This window comes from Perognathus longimembris, chromosome 11 (assembly GCF_023159225.1).
Source record: "Perognathus longimembris pacificus isolate PPM17 chromosome 11, ASM2315922v1, whole genome shotgun sequence".
NCBI lineage: Eukaryota > Metazoa > Chordata > Mammalia > Rodentia > Heteromyidae > Perognathus > Perognathus longimembris.
This window is the reverse complement of record NC_063171.1, coordinates 17,794,092-17,810,890: the sequence shown is the minus strand read 5'-3', so window position 1 is coordinate 17,810,890 and position 16,799 is coordinate 17,794,092. Positions and strand designations below refer to the sequence as shown.

Below are 16,799 nucleotides of genomic sequence, written 5' to 3'. Positions count from 1 at the left end.
TACAGAGGGGTTGTAGTTAAATAGGTCAGGTAATGAGTACATTTCTTTTTGAACAGTGTCACTTCCTCCCTTGTTTTCTCCCAGTTTTTTACTCCTGACCTCTCTCCCCCATAGGTTTTATAGCTCATTTTCAATGTAGTATCTAGTAAGTATCACTGTTAAAATAGCTTACCCTTTGTTCTACCATTTCTGTGCTTCCTCTTGTCCTTCCCCAAACATATACTTATAGGTAGATAGATAGATAGATATAGATACTTATAGATACATATATATGAAACAAAAAGTACAGAAATAAAAAACAGCAACAAAAGGGCAAAAACAAAACAACAATAACAAAACCCACTAAAAGTAAAATGAAAAACTTCTTGTTTCCATTTCTGGGAGTTCAATAGACTGTATACCAAAGAATTTTAGAAAATCATATTGTATGTATGAAGTGAAGGAATCAGTGAATAATTATTTTTTATGTCTTCCAGTAATCTCAGTTATAAGCTCTAGAAGAATAAGATCTAATAGATGAAATTTCACTTTATTTAAATTTATATTCTATTTTAAAAAGTGAGGAAAATATCAGTACCAAGCTCTGACAGAATTTTTTATTTAGATGAGAAAACAAATTTGGGTATTTATTTAATTATTTGTGTTACAGTTTCTTTGTATAGTTAGACTGGGTCTACCAGTTAAGGGCTATATGACCTTGAACAATTTATCTAACTTAGCTTCTTCATGTATAATAAAAACAGGGAAACTAATACCTGCCTCATAAGGTTATTTTATTTAATCATACTATCATATTGAATCATACTTAACATTAACTTAATCTTGTTTAATATGTAAAAGATTTTTAGTAGCATTGAAGTGTTCCTAGTCACTATGAACTGAGACTTGTGAGTTCACTATAAACTCTTTAAGAGTTTTCCTTTCTTCCTCTTTCTTTCTCTCCTAATTTTCATAACTTATTTCTAAGATAAAACTAATGTAATGTGTAGCAAAATTGTATTTATTATGTTTGGGAAGACACTGAAGAAACAGAAGCAATTTTAATTTATAGTTTTAATCTAAATTTGCTCATTGCATAATACAGTTTTTAATTTTATGAGTATGCCCAAGTTCTCTTTATGAAATTGAAAGAATGTAGAAGTGCACTGGAGCCCTAAGATTTTTACTGTAAAGGGGCTTGATTAATATCATTAATTTATCTTCATAAACATTGGTAATTTTTTACTAAAGAAAGTGCTAGAGATTGCTATCTCCAGGTTTTAAATTTGTACTGATCTACAAAGAGTTTGCTGAAGTTTAAAATATAATTAGTAATATATAAGCCAATTTGAATTTTGGATTAATTAAAACTAAATTTAAGAAGTAATTCTTTCCTATTATCAATTCATTATTTAGTCACTGTTTTGGAATTAACAGAAATATTAGTTTAGAGGAAACAAAATATGTAGCCAAACATTTTAATTCTGACATTGTATGTTCTAAGTAGAGTCTATTTGTTTGTGGGTTTTTTTTTCTATTTTCTTTTTCTGATTTGTTATTGTTTTAAATTAAATGATGATAATGTGTACTATACAAGTCATACTTACTATTGTATAGATAAATTTATTATACTTAAATGGATGATGATGATGTTTATAGTTGTTATTATTTGATAATGATCATAATGGAAAAAATTCTACATTACATACTCTTCTAAGTACTTTATAATCTTAAGTCTGGACCAGAAACCCCCCATCAGTATCTCGCTCCATATTGTTGTTTTGATTGAAGACTAATTTAATCACCTACTTTATCTGATAGCTTTACTTATCTATGTCATTAACATAGACATAGACATGCAACCTGCCCTCACAAAAAATGGGCTCTTGAATTTCCTTCTAAACTATTTTTCTTCTGAATCAAAAGTGTCACCTTACAGCAAATCACTAGTCTTGTGAGGTCTTTAAGAATAAATAAATCCCCTGTCAGTATCCTATGTAATCAATATTAATTTGACTCTTTCTACTCTAAGATGAATTATGCTATTAATATGCCATGTATTATATCTGACCACAGTGGATTAAAGGTAACCCTCAATAACAACGGTTACCACAGAGGCTATACACATTCTTGGAGGCTAAACCCCACACTGTTATCCAACACTTGGGCCACAGACCAAATTAAAGATGAAATCAACGAATTCATAAGCCACAATGACAATGAAAATACATCACAAAGAAACCTATGGGACACAGATAAGGCAGTACTGAGGGGCAAGATCATTGCCCTCAGCACTCACATTAAAAGAATGGAAGCAGAGCAGGTGAATAACCTCACGATGAAACTAAAACAACTGGAGAAACAAGAAATGACCAAATCTAAATCGACTAGGAGGAGAGATTTCACAAAGATTAAAGAAGAGATAAATCTGATTAAAAATAGAAAGACCATCAACAAATAAATAAGACTAAAAGCTGGTTCTTTGAGAAAATAAATAAAATTGACAGACCCCTCGCAAGACTTACCAAAAAAAGAAGAGAAGAGACTCATAAATGTAAAATCAGGGACTCCACCGGAAAAATTACAAGTACACACGATATTCAAACAATCATAAGGAGCTATTTCCAGAACCTCTACTCAGTAAAAAAACAATAATTTTACAGAAATGGATCAATTCTTAGAGAAGTATAAACTGCCCAAACTGAACCAAGAAGAAATAAATCAACTAAATAAACCAGTAACTTATTTGTTTTACCTTTTGTCCAAATTTTAGAATTTTCATGAGTAGGAGAGTTAGTCTAACTAAGTTACTCTGCCATTAACAGAGCTGAAAGCCTGCTAGATTATACAACAATTTTAACACAGCTGCTCATATCATTCCTTCCACTGAACCCCTTAAATGTCTTTTCATTTATGAATGTCCTTGCCTTTCTCTATAGCCTCACAAAAATAGTCTCATGCATCATGTTCTAATCATACTAGCTTATTTCAGCAAAAGGAAAATTCACACCATGTCTCTAATGCTTATTGTGAGTAAATTTGTAATTATACTGTGTAAAATATCTCTCATACTATGGTACTCTATGTTTATTTCTCTGGATGGTGATATCCTTATGTTTAAATCCATTTCCCATTTAACTGGGAATAATTTCAGGCAAGTTACTTAAGCTTGTTCACATCTCCGTTTTCAATCTGTGAAATGAGGATAGAATTAACACCACTTTTAGGGGTAAGGACATAGTTCAGTGGTGGAGTGCTTACCTAGCATGTGCAAGGCCCTGCGTTTCATAACTCCAACAGAGAGAGAAGAGGGTCTGGTGGTGGAGGGGAGGAGAGTTTGTTACAAGGATTAAATAGATTGCTCTATGTGAAGCACTTACTTACAATGATACCTAGTACCAGGAAAGCATTCAGTAAATAATAATTACTCTAAAAATCTTATGTGATTCTACAGTGTAAAATTCATTTATCATCTCTTTTAAAGAAGTGTTTAATCTTTTTAAATTTATATGCTGATAGTCACCAACCTCTGCCTAGATCTCATGTGTTTTGAGTTGCCATCTGTTTTAACAAAAATATGTTTTTCTTTTAACCATAACTTTAGGGATGATAGAAACTTAAGAAGTAAAGGTCTAATAAGTGGTGTGAAGTCACTCAGTAAAGAAGAATTGAGTTCAGAATTATTAAACTTATCTCTGAATACAGATATGTGCCATCAACCTTGTATTTCTGAGCAGCAGTTGAAAGCAGGTAGTATTTTTACTAAAATTTTTATTTAAAATATATCTTACATCCTAGGATTATTAATAACTTTAATGGTAATTAATCTACTTTGTGCCAGTTCTGGGGCTTGAACTTAGGACCTGGGCACTGTTTCTGAGCTTTTGTGCCCAAGGCTGGAGCTCTCCCACTTGAGTCAGAGCTCTACTTCTGGCTTTCTTATGGTTAATTGGAGAAACGAGTCTCATGAACTTTCCTGCCCAGGTTACAATCATCAGATCTCAGCTTTCTGAATAGCTAGGATTACAGACATGAGCTACCAGTATCCAGCTCATCTTGGAAATTTATAATAACATTAAGTTTAGGATACTTGTTGCTTATATTAATGAAAATTATGATGATAATTTAAAAAATAAACATGATTTTCAAAGTATACTTCCATAAATTGACTTTTATCCATACACTCACATTATAATCACTTTGTGCAAGCTAATTTGTACCTTGCAAAATATATCTTTTAAGTTAATAGTTGCTATAGTTATATTCATTTGAAATGGAGAGAATTTTTAGTTTCTTTTTACAGTTAGCTTTGTATTTATTGCCTCCTACTAATATACTTAAAAACTCAATTGATATTAATTGAAATATTGTAGGAGTCTAGTAAAAGAGTTTTCTTAAATTTTAATTAAAAATTAAGGACAGTACTGATGTCTTGAGCTTCCTTTGTTTTTTTTTTTTGTTGTTGTTGTTAAATTTTTATTGTTAAACTGAGGTACAGAAAGGTTACACTTTCATATGTTAGGCATTGGATACATTTCTTTTTTTTTTTTTTTTTTGGCCAGTCCTGGGGCTTGGACTCAGGGCCTGAGCACTGTCCCTGGCTTCTTCTTGCTCAAGGCTAGCACTCTGCCACTTGAGCCACAGCGCCACTTCTGGCCATTTTCTGTATATGTGGTGCTGGGGAATCGAACCCAGGGCCTCATGTATACGAGGCAAGCACTCTTGCCACTAGGCCATATCCCCAGCCACTAGGCCATATCCCCAGCCCCTGGATACATTTCTTGTACTTTTTGTTACCTCCTCCCTCATTGCCCCTGAGCTTCCTATGTTTTAAAAAAAAATCTGTCTGTTACCTGATAAGTGATGGGGTATTTTATCAAATGGCATCATTTATAAACATATCCACGTTATCTCTCTGTAAGGAAAATAATTTGAAATCTTCAGTATTTAAGTATTTATGAATAAAAACAAACTATTTGTCCCTATTTGGAAACACAGTTTTTGTTATAATCCTCAAAATATTTGAGAGGAATACAGAATATTCTAGATTATGGATTTTCAGGGCAATATCTTCTCACTTTGCCATTATATTACTGCTATCTTGTGTCCTTTTTTGTGTGTTGAGCTGAGCCACTTAGTGTTTTGGGTTTTGATTTAAAAATCTTAGTTTTTTTAAAAAAATACATATTTCATTGTTATTGTAGAGGTGATGCACAGAGGGGTTACAGTTAGATAAGTTAGGTAATGAGTACTTGATTTTTGAACCATTTCACCCCTTCTTTCACTCTCCCAATTTTTCCCTCTTATCCCCACCCACAAGTTGTATAGTTCATTTTCCACAAATCATCTAATGAGTACCATTGCTGTATTTGTTTGCTCTTTGTCCCACCTTTTCTGTGTCCTCACGTACCCTAACAGAAAACCAGCCAGGCACTAGTGGCTCACGCCTATAACCCTAGCTACTCAGGTGGATGAGATCTGTGAATCACAGTTCAAAGTCAGCCCAGGCAGGAAAGTGTGTGAGACTCTTATCTCAAATAAACTACTCTAAAAAGCCAGAAGTAGAGCTGTGGCTCAAGTGGTAGAGTACTAGTCTGAGCAAAAGAAGCTCAGAGACAGCACCAGGCCCTGAGTTCAAGCCTCAGGATTGGACCCCCCCCCCAAAAAAAAAAAAAACCTACAGTTGTTTTCAAGTGTCAAAAGTAATGATTGCTGGAAACTGGTGGCTGGTGCCTATAATCCTAGCTACTCATGAGGCTGAGATCTGAGGATCATGGTTGAAGCCAGCCTGGGCAGGAAAATCAATGAGAGACTAATCTCCAATGAGCCACCAAAAAGCCAGAAGTGGAGCTCTGGCTCAAATTGACACACCCGCACACTATTGATAATGAAGTGATTTGGGGTAATAAAATGATTTCTCCCTTAATGAGAGAAGGCACAAAGATAAGCTAGAAATATTGGTTGTTTCTAAATAATTGGTTGCCATAGACTGAGTTTAGAAATTTGTACTATTTTTGGAAGAAAGCCCATTTCCATATATACTTCTTTGGTTTGGTTTTCAGTTGTAAATAAACACAATACATTCTTGTCACTCCTTTTTTTTTCAAAATAATTTAAAGCAGTTTTAGTTAAAATATCACACACATTTCTAAAATATCATGCACATTTCTATTTGAGTAAAAACTTTGTCCCTTTATCAGTCTCTAAAGGGCTGAGGCCATGACTCAAGTGGCAGACACCTGCTTAGTAAGCATGAGGACCTAAATTCAAACCCCAGTACTATCCCAGAAACAATAACAAAAGAGCACCCCTTTATTTGCTTTGAAGGAGTAACACCTATAGAAGAGAGCTGTAAAGAAGAGTCTACAAATTCTGGACTATCCATTCTACTTGAACACATCATATGTGATCTTGAAAAATCTCTTGGAACTGCTTTGTCTTCAATATTAGAAACAGAAATGAAAATAGCTTTTGGAAACCTTTGGATGGAGGTGATTTGTTCAAAATTTTCTATAACTGGATATTGGTTATCTTAGAAGGTTATTGTACAAAATGTGTAAGCTGCATTGATTTTTCTCCTGATTTTTGAAATAACTTTTTTTTACAAATCATAGATATTTCTTAAGGTTATGAATACTACATGGTCATTCATATTTTTAATCAACAAGTATTCATGATGTGTTAGAAATCTGCCCTCCTGGATCTTAAATTGAGCGCAGTAAACTTTCTTTAATTTGATTTGATACAGAGAAATCAACTAAGAAATGTCCATTCAGAAAAAAGTTTGTATATTGGCTATGCCAAATAATGAAAAACAGAGTACAGTTGATCACTTTAGCAAGATGTTTGGATTTTCTTTAGGTTTAATCTTTTCTGCAATTCAGTAAAACACCAAACTCTGGGCAACCATGTTCTTGAGTTCAGTGTAATGTTGATTTGATGTTCACATACATTTTTAGCTAGCAGAAACATTATATAGCCCATCAATTGTAGTTTCTAACTTTATCTCAGCTTTTCAATGACATTCTAAAATTTGCCAGTATAATGTGTTTGCAACTTGATTGTATTACTTAGTATTGAGACAAAAAGATGAAGAATGATGAGAAGATCCTAGGGGGGTTGATTTAAATTGTATATTCTGTAGTAGAAATAGGAGTGACTCAGAGAAAAGGTGTTGAAATGTCATACAAATTATGGCCATTTTTCTTTATAATCATATCTTTGTAACAGAGTATAGGAAATGGAATTTGTATTTTTTTTTTTTTTTTTTTTTGGCCAGTCCTGGGCCTTGGACTCAGGGCCGGAGCACCGTCCCTGGCTTCTTCCCGCTCAAGGCTAGCACTCTGCCACTTGAGCCACAGCACCGCTTCTGGCCGTTTTCTGTATATGTGGTGCTGGGGAATCGAACCTAGGGCCTCGTGTATCCGAGGCAGGCACTCTGGCCACTAGGCTATATCCCCAGCCCTGGAATTTGTATTTAACACCTTGTTTCTGTATTGTGCTCTGATATATATATGAAATAATAAATTGAAGGACCTTTCTGATGAAGACTATGCTTCTCTCATTAGAATTAGGGTTTTTTTTTTGACTTGTAGTTTCTGAAACTATAAAGATTAATGCTAAAATATACTTTACAAAAGCAAATTATAATAGAAATAGTATTTCAAGATTGATTAAATTTTAATAAAACATTTCAACATAAAAATAATCCAACTATGGCCTAGTGGTAGAGTGCTTGCCTAATATTCATGAAGCCCTGGGTTTGATTCCTCAGCACCACATATGCAGAAAAAGTCAAAAGTGGCATTGTGGCTCAAGTGGTAGAGTGCTACCTTTGAGCAAAAAGAAGCCAGGGACAGTGCTAAAGCCCTGAGTTCAAGGCCCAGGCCTGGCAAAAACAAAACAACAACAACAAAAAAAAACAACCATATTTTCAACAGAAATATCTGCTTGAATTGCTAAATGGGTATGTTTAAATAACAATAATAAGTCCACAAATAATAATTTTTAAAAATGCTTTTTAGATGCTGTATTTGAAACCACCATGGACACTAATACATTTATTACAGTGCTTTAAAAAACATTGGTTGGCTGTATTTGGATTAGTTATGGAAAAGAACTTGCTTTTAACTGTTGAGAGCCTATATGAAAATCTCTCTAAAGGTATGAATCGTTTTCTTTCTTTAGCCATGTGTATTAATTATTAAATAAAGTTGGGTACTGGTGGCTGTCACTTGTAATCTTAGCTACTCAGGAGGCTGAGATCTGTGAACCATAGTTTGAAGCAAGCCTGGGCAGGAAAAGTATGCGAGACTTTTTTTGGTGGGTCATGGGGCTTGAACCCAGGACCTAGGTGCTGCCCTAAGCTCTTGTGCTCAAGGCTATCACTCTACCACTTTGAGCCACAGCTGTACTTCTGGTTTTATGGTGTTTACTTGGAGATAAGATTTTGGCAGACTTTCCTGCCCAGGCTGGCTTTGAACCGAGATCCTCAGATCTCAGCCTCCTGAGTAGCTAGGATTACAGGTGTGAGCCACCAGTATCCAACTGTGAGACTCCTGTTCTCAATTAACCCCCAAAAAGCTGTCTCTCAAGTGGTAACGCACTAACTAGCCTTGAGCATTGAGCTCAGAGATAGCACCTAGAACCTGAGTTCAAGTTCTAGGACTGGCATGCACACACACAAAAAGAATACCTTATTTTTAACTCATAGTTCTAGTGAAAAACCATGTTCTTGTTTCAAAATACGTAAGTCTCTGAAAGTGAAAATTAAGTTCAAGACACATTTTAGTATGATTAATTTGCTTTTGAAAATTGTTACATAGCATTATACCTTAATGAAAAGATGATTGTTCTGTTTTATTGTTCATAAGTTTTTAATCTTTGAAATTATTGTCACTATCTTTCCTAGCTAATTTGAGGATTTAAGCCTTGTTAGATCCCTGAAAAAAATAGTTAGGTCTTTTTTGTTGCTGTTGGTTGTGGGGTTTGAACTCAGAGTCTGGGGTGCTGTCCCTAAACTCTTTTGCTCAAGGATGATGCTCTACCACTTTGAGCTACAGCTTCATTTCCAGTTTTTGAGTGGTTAATTGGAATAAGAATCTCATGGAAACTTTTCTGCCCAGTCTGTCTTCTAACTGTGATCCTCAGATCTTAGCCTCCTGAGTAGCTAGGATTGCAGTTGTGAGCCACCAGTGCCTGGCACATTGTTAGGTCTTTAAATTATTATTTGTAGATTTTCTCACTTTAACTTACAGAGGCGAAGCATCCAGCTTCTTTTGCTTTTCACTATTGCCCAAATTCCCTATTTTTTGTTATAATTTGACTACACACAGAATATGTTATTTTCATTAAATCAAGAGATAAGTTTCATGCAATGGGTTAAAGAAAAGACTACATGACTACTGAGTTGATGTGATAAGGACCTTTTCTAACTGACATAGCTTGCCATAGCATGTGACTCTTTTGGTATTTTCATCACTATGAAGAAGATATACATGGGGGACAATCTCAGCTTGCAACTCTATAGTTTGACTTTTTAAGTGACTTCTTAAATTTCAGAGTCAATATTAGATTAGTGTCCCAAAGTAATTTTCATGTTGTGGACTCATTCTTACATGTTCATCTTTACTTTCTCTTACCAGCTAATAGTGAAGTGAATTTTACAACAGTAAAATTTCTCCTTGAGGATTCAAAAACTTTGTTACATGCTTTTAGTACAAGGTCGAATTATGATGGTATTCTCCCACAGACCTTTGCTGAAGTGAACAAACTGCTCAAAACATTTGCAGAGGTAAGACACTTTTGAAATATCATTTAGAGCAACCATTAACATACATTCTAAAAACGTCTTTAGACAGTAATGGGTAAAAGATAATGCAATTCTAACCTATACTGGCATACTTAAAAGCATTACATACATAAGTGAAGGGGTGTGTATGCAAGCCTTGTCATAAGTTATGAAAACAGGGCTGGGAATATGGCCTAGTGGTAAAGTGCTCGCCTCGTATAAGTTATGAAAACATTTTGTGGAGGCATTGTGGTAACAGTTGGTTTTGTTATTGTTTTGCTTATACTGGTACTCCCTTCCCTTTCTCCTTTGTGTTTTCTTTTCTTTCTCTTCTCCCTCCTATCTCTTTTCCTTCCCCTACCCTTTCCATTTTCCTTCTCTTGTTCTTACCCCTTCTCTTCCCACTCCCTCCCTTTACCCTTGCTTTTCCCTTTCCCTTCTTATTTTTGAGACAGGGTCCTCAAATGTAGCTTAGGTGGCCTTGAATGTGCAGTCCTCCTGCTTCTGCCCAGTGCTAGGATTTCAGGTTTGTGTAACTACACCATGCATTTGGTGAGATTTTATATTATTTCCTTTATGGATAGGAAAAAGCAATTCAGTATTTTTCAGCTATTATTCCCAGTGTCTGAGACCATTGGATCTCACATGGATCGAAAACACATAGGAAGCTAGGTACCAGTGGTTCGCATCTATAATCCCAGCTACTCAGGAGGCTGAGATCTGAAGATTATGGTTTGAAGCTAGCAGCAGCAGGAAAGCCTGTAAGGCTATCTCCAATTAACTATCAAAAAAGTCAGAAATAGAGTTGTGGTTCATGTAGTAGAGCACTAGCCTTGAGTAATAAAGCTCAGACACAGGGTCTAGGCCCTGAGTTCAAGTCCCAGGATCAGCACCAAAAAACAAAAATAACCATGTAGAAGATGTTTTAAAATATGCATATACTCTCTGAAACCTTACTGAGTCATAAAAATATTTTGACAACAATTTTGACCTGTGTTTTTAGCCTGGTTATTTGTTCTCTGAATCTTAAGTCTCTTCTATAAAATGATATACCCTGCCTTAGAATTGTTGTGAGAATAAACTGAGTTAAAATTTTCAATGACCTTCATACCTATATTAGTGGTTGATTACTGACTAGTGCATATAATCCTAGTTACTCAGGAAACTGAAATCGGAAGCCAGCTGTGGTAGGAAAGTCTATGAGGCTTTTATCTCCAATAAACTACAAAAAAATTCAGAAGTGGCTCAAGTGATAGAACACTACTAGCCTTGAGCAAAAGAAGCTCAGTCTGCACCTGGACCCTGAGTTCAAATCACACTTATAAATATATTAAAATGTATATTAAAGTGAAACATATTAAAATATATTAAAATTATACAACAGATTTTGATATATATTAATTAAATTCTAGCTTTAATGGGCAAAAATGGTAGGCATCAAGTTTTTATTTTTTGCTTCCTGAATTAGAAGATAAATGTCATATTTACTTTTATAGTTGGCAAGAAATCATGACTTCATTTATAGATCACTGAAGGCCAAATCCTTTTCATGCCTCATACCATCTGAGTGACATTGCACGAGTTATTTAGCTTTTCTATGTCTGTTTCCTCTGTTATAAAATCTGAATTACAGTATCTGTTTCATGGGGTTTGTGTTTCATTAGATTGTGTTTAGTTATCTCTTTCATTGGATAGTCATAAAGTTAATTGTGCTGATAGAAAGTTGATATTGGTCTTAGGAATACTTTTTAATAGTATCATAACTTTTATTTTTGTAATTTAAAAGCAAAATTAGTGACCTATGAAACTAAGAGTTTTTGTTTGTTTTTGTTTTGTTCTGTCTTGTCAGTGCTGGGGCTTGAACACAGGCCTGGTTGCTGTCCTTTAGTGTTTTCCACTCAGGACTCTAGGTCTACCAACTCTTTTTTTTTTTTTTTGCTGGTTAATTGGTGATTGGAGTCTCACAGATCTTTCTTCCTGGCTTGGCTTTGAATCAGATCTCATCCTCCCAAGTAGCTAGGAAAATATGTGTGAGCCTCCAGCACCCAGCAAAGCTAACATCTGAAATCATCTTATTATCAGTGTGGAAACCTAACCCTAGAGAAATGGAGTGATTCTACCCAAATTCATAAAGCATGTTACTGCAAAGCCAAGTTCCCAAACTAAGTTTTAAAACTCATAATGCAGGGCTGGGCATATGGCCTAATGGCAAGAGTGCTTGCATCATATGCATGAAGCCCTGGGTTCGATTCCCCAGCACCACATATATAGAAAACGGCCAGAAGTGGCGCTGTAGCTCAAGTGGCAGAGTGCTAGCCATGAGCAAAAAAAAGAAAAAAAGAAGCCAGGGATAGTGCTCAGGCCCTGAGTCCAAGGCCCAGGACTGGCAAAAAAAAAAAACAAAAAAAAACTCATAATGCAAATTTTTTTCTATTTTATCAATTTTTGTTTCAAACCCACCCCTTTTGAGTACCTGTTTCCTGGTGTTTATTTAGTCGAACTTTGACTTAGCCTTTCTAAATAATTATACTATTTGAAATCTGCTTTGAATCTACTGTATTTCAACTAGTATATTTACATACACTTGCCTAACACCCAACATATATGTTTATAAGCTAATTCTAGCTTCTACAGATGAGGGAAAATGTGCAGCCTTTGTCTCTCTGTGCCTGACTTAGTTCACTTAACATAATTTTTTCCCAGATCTTTTCATTTTTTTACAAATGGTATAATATCGTTCTTTCTAATGGATGAATAAAATTCCATTGTGTATATATAACACATTTTCTTGATCTGTTCATCCAATGAAGAACATCTGGGCTGATTCCATATTTTGACAATGATGAATAGTGCTACAGTGAACATGGTTGTACTGGTAGCTTTATGGTATCTTGTTTGTGCTCTATTGGATTATGCCCAGGACTGGAATTTCTGGGTCATAGAGAAGCTCTGTGTTTAGTTTTTGAGTAACCTCCATACTGCTTTCCAGTGTGGTTGAACAAGCTGACATTCCCATCACCAGTGTAATAAGGGTTCTCTTGGCTATATCCTTTGCAACATGTGTTATTGTTAGTTTTCTTGATAATGACTATTCTAAGGTGATATAGAATCTCAGTGTTGCTTTGATTTGCATTTCCTTTATAGCCATAGATATTGACCATTTCTTCATATATCTATTAGCCATTTTCACTTCATCTAAGAAGTCTCTTTTTAGCTTATTAATTATTTATTAATTGGGTTGCTGGTTTTTTGAGGATTTAATTTTTTAAACTTCCTGCATATTATGGCTATTAAGCCATTGTCTGTTTTGTACAGCTGGCAAAAATCTTCCATTTTTGTAGGCTGCCATTTTTTTAGGCTGTCATTTTACCTTGTTGGGTATGTCCTTTGCCATGTAGAAACGTTTAATTCGATGCAGCCCTGTTTATCAAGTCTTTCTTTGATTTGCTGTGCTTCTGCGTGTTTATTCAGAAAATTCCTACCAGTGCCTACAAGTCCTAATGTTTCTCCTACTCCTTCCTGTAATAGTTTTATGGTTTCATGTCTTACATTGAGGTCTGTGGGCCTTTCTGAATTGATGCTGGTGCAAGGTGATTTTAAGGATCCATTTTCAGTTTTTGGCATGTGGGTATCCAGTTTTGCTACTGTCATTTGTTAAAGAGGTTGTCTTTCTTCCAGCCTTTTTGTGGCTTCCTTATGGAATATTAGATGGCTATAATTTTGTGGTTTTATTCCTGGGTCTTCGGTTCCATTGGTCTGAGTCTTGTTTTGTCTGTAGGTTTGAAGTTTTGTATTGTTATTCCTCCAACACTACTTTTTCTGCTCAGGATCACTTTTGTGACTTGTTGCCTTGTGTGATTCCATATAAATTTTTGGATTGTTTCTCTGTCTCATTAAAGAATGATGTTAGAATTTGGATGGGCCTTGCATTGAATTTAGAGATTGCTTTGGGCAGTGTTGCCATTTTCATGATATATTAACTTTGAAAATCCAGAAGAATGGAAGGTCTTTCCACTCTTTATGTCTTCTTCAAATTGTTATAGCTTTCACTGTAGAAATCCTTCAAATCCTTGGTTAATTCCTAGGGTTTTGCAAATGGAGTTGCTTTCCTGATTAGATATATTCTTAATACTTTTTGTTGGCCATTCTTTTTACTGCATTGTCTATTTCCTTGTGGATATCTTCTTGTACCTTTTTTAAGTTTGTAAACAGGCACAAATATACTTTAAACATGTTTTGTTGCATTTCCAGTGTCATATGTGATATGTTCAGTGTATTAACCCACATTAGTATTGGCAGTGTTTCGTTTAAAATTATAATGAATGTGACATATCAAGTGTACAATGCATGGAGCTTGACTCTGCCTATTTAATTTTCTGTACTGTCTCTAGTTCAATACTATTTGTGTAAAAATGATCAAATAATAGTATATTAACATTAGCATGTTAACTTAGAAAGGTCACTATAATAAATGGATTGGAACTACTACTTGCTTTAACAGAAAAGGAAAGTATCTATTCTAGCTCTACTTCTGGGAATACTCTATACATAATCAAAGAATAAGAATTGCAAGCATTTCCCAGAAAGCTAACATTTATTAGCACAGTGGGCATTCTGTTTTACTCATTAGCTATTGAAGTATTAGTACATTTTATCTAATTCTTCTTTCCCTAGGCCAAGACAAAACTTAAATCGTATTCTCCAAAAACCACAATAAATACTGAGCAGGAAGATACATCTTTGATGAAGTTTCATAACCAAGAAATCACTGTTTTCTCAGGATCTCACCTTCCCCAGCCCAACAGGCATCAAGAAATCTGGTCTATCCTAGAGACTGTTTGGATTACAATATATCAGGACAGGTATTAAATTGCAAAGTGTATTTTAACTCCTTACCGATTTATTTTCTTAGGGTTTTCATTATTACTGTTATTTATGAAACAACATTTAGCTTACGAGTTTATTGTGCTAGATTGTCTTACTGGGGGCCTTTTATCAAATTAGTACCTTAGGAACAGTAATGCTTAGTGTGTGTGTGCCCCACGTTGGGCGCCAAGTTGCCGGGCTCTGGTCGCCTCCCCTGGCGCGGAGATACAGGCTCTGCTCTGCTCTAACAGCTCCCTTTCTCACCCTCTCTCCTGGTCACCCGACCCACAGGTAAGGCCAGGGTGGAGTGGGGGGTTCAGGAAAGACCTCAGGTGCACGGGGCCGTAGGAGATTACTTTACCCACCTCCTTACCCGTGAAGAAAGCCAGGCGTGCGCGGATCTCGGAGACACTTCGTGAGCAATCTGATTTATTAGGGCAGGGCAAAGGCTAATGGTAGGAAGGGACGAGAGAAGCGTGATCGGCCAGAACGCTGATAGGCTGGTGAGCTTGCCATAGGACCCCCTCATGAGCTAACGTCACTTGGAAAGCGCCACGCCAGGGGTGAAAACCCGTGAGACTGGGGGCACATGGGCTGGCGAGAAAGTTGGGGGGGCTGTTCGCAAAGCCGGTTCTTCTGGTTCTGGACCCAGAGAAATGTGGCCTGCTTCTGCATTCCCCAGGGCTGGGGGAAGGGCGGCATCTCAGGCGCGTTCTCCAATGCCCTTCCCCCTCAAGGCCAAGGGTGAACCCCAACATCTGTGTGTGTGTGTGTGTGTGTGTGTGTATTACATATATGTGAGATATATTTGGTATATGATACAAGATCTATGTTACCTATATGATCACACACACACACACACACACACACATGGGTGAGCTAACTGGGACATCTGTCATCCCATTGATATTGATTACCGATGTTCATTTGGCCCTAAACCAATTCATGTACGTCCCTCTCCAAGCTGCACACTTGATGGAAGAGGATGACTTTTCCAGATGAAGGATTGTTCTTCTATCAATAATATATGAGTGGGGCTGGGAATAGTGGTAACAGTACTTGCCCCGTATACATGAAGCCCTGGGTTCAATTCCCCAGCACCACGTACATAGAAAATGGCCAGGAGGGGCACTGTGGCTCAAGTGGCAGAGTGCTAGCCTTGAGCAAAAAGAAGCCAGAGACAGTGCTTAGGCCCTGAGTCCAAGGCCCAGGGCTGGCAAAAAAAAAAAAAAATAGTATATGAGTAGCTGCACTCTCCTGCTAACACTTCAGACAAGTTTTCTAAAATGTATATAGCTTAAGATCTATTTCTAGAAATCTAGATTCAGAAGGACTAAAGTGAAGCTGAGAATACATTTAGAATAGTCTCCAGGATTCATATGTAAACTTGGCTGAGAAGCATTGCCTATATGTGTCAAAACCAATGAAATTACACTTAGATTTGGTCAAGCAGAATAGCATAGTATAAGAATAGAACAGAATCAAACAGTTTTAAAAATAGGCTGCTGCTAGAGTAGTTTACAAAATAATGTAAAGCCACTGATTTTTATTAATCTGCATAGATGACTATTCCCATATATATTTCTCCTCAAGTTTCAGATCTTCATTTTTTTTTTAATTGTCTGAGAGCAGGACTCGAACTTGGTATCTGAGACTTGCTTTCACTCATTGGCTGGAGCTCTATAACTAGAGCCATACCTCCAACCCCTTAGAATTTTTACATAATCTAATTTTATCAAACTAATATAATTTTGATTTTTGTTCAGGGTCATGGGATTATTGCCACTTTTTAAGTGCTTACACAGGCAGCAGAACATAGCAGCACTGTAAACACCTGTGAGCAATTGCCATGTCAGCTTTTTTTATTTGGGTCTGACTTTTAGTCCTTGGCTATATTCTTTTCAACAGACTTAGGCTGTCATTTGGCTAGCTAGCTTATCATACTAAAGAACTACCTTTGCTTGACATGTACACTAAAGAAGATATTATTTATAAATTTATATTTTTATGTAAAAGTTTCACTAATTTAAGAATGAAATACAGGGGCTGGGAATGTGGCTTATTGTTAAGAGTACTTGCCTAGCATGCGTGAAGTCCTGGGTTCGATTCCTCAGTACCACATAAACAGAAAAGGCTGGAAGTGGCGCCGTCGCTCAAGTGATAG

General features: G+C 36.0%; 1 protein-coding gene across 6 annotated transcripts in view; it reads left to right on the top strand.

The window, feature by feature from the left end:
- Swt1 (SWT1 RNA endoribonuclease homolog) overlaps window positions 1–16,799 on the top strand; it is a 71,235-nt gene that overhangs the window by 29,357 nt on the left and 25,079 nt on the right. For all 6 annotated transcript variants that reach the window (XM_048356904.1, XM_048356903.1, XM_048356905.1 and 3 more), the window contains 5 exons: window positions 3,584–3,729; window positions 6,307–6,470; window positions 8,004–8,142; window positions 9,624–9,772; window positions 14,444–14,631. In XM_048356904.1, coding sequence (XP_048212861.1) covers window positions 3,584–3,729; window positions 6,307–6,470; window positions 8,004–8,142; window positions 9,624–9,772; window positions 14,444–14,631 — 786 coding nt within the window. The remainder of the gene's footprint in view (window positions 1–3,583; window positions 3,730–6,306; window positions 6,471–8,003; window positions 8,143–9,623; window positions 9,773–14,443; window positions 14,632–16,799) is intronic.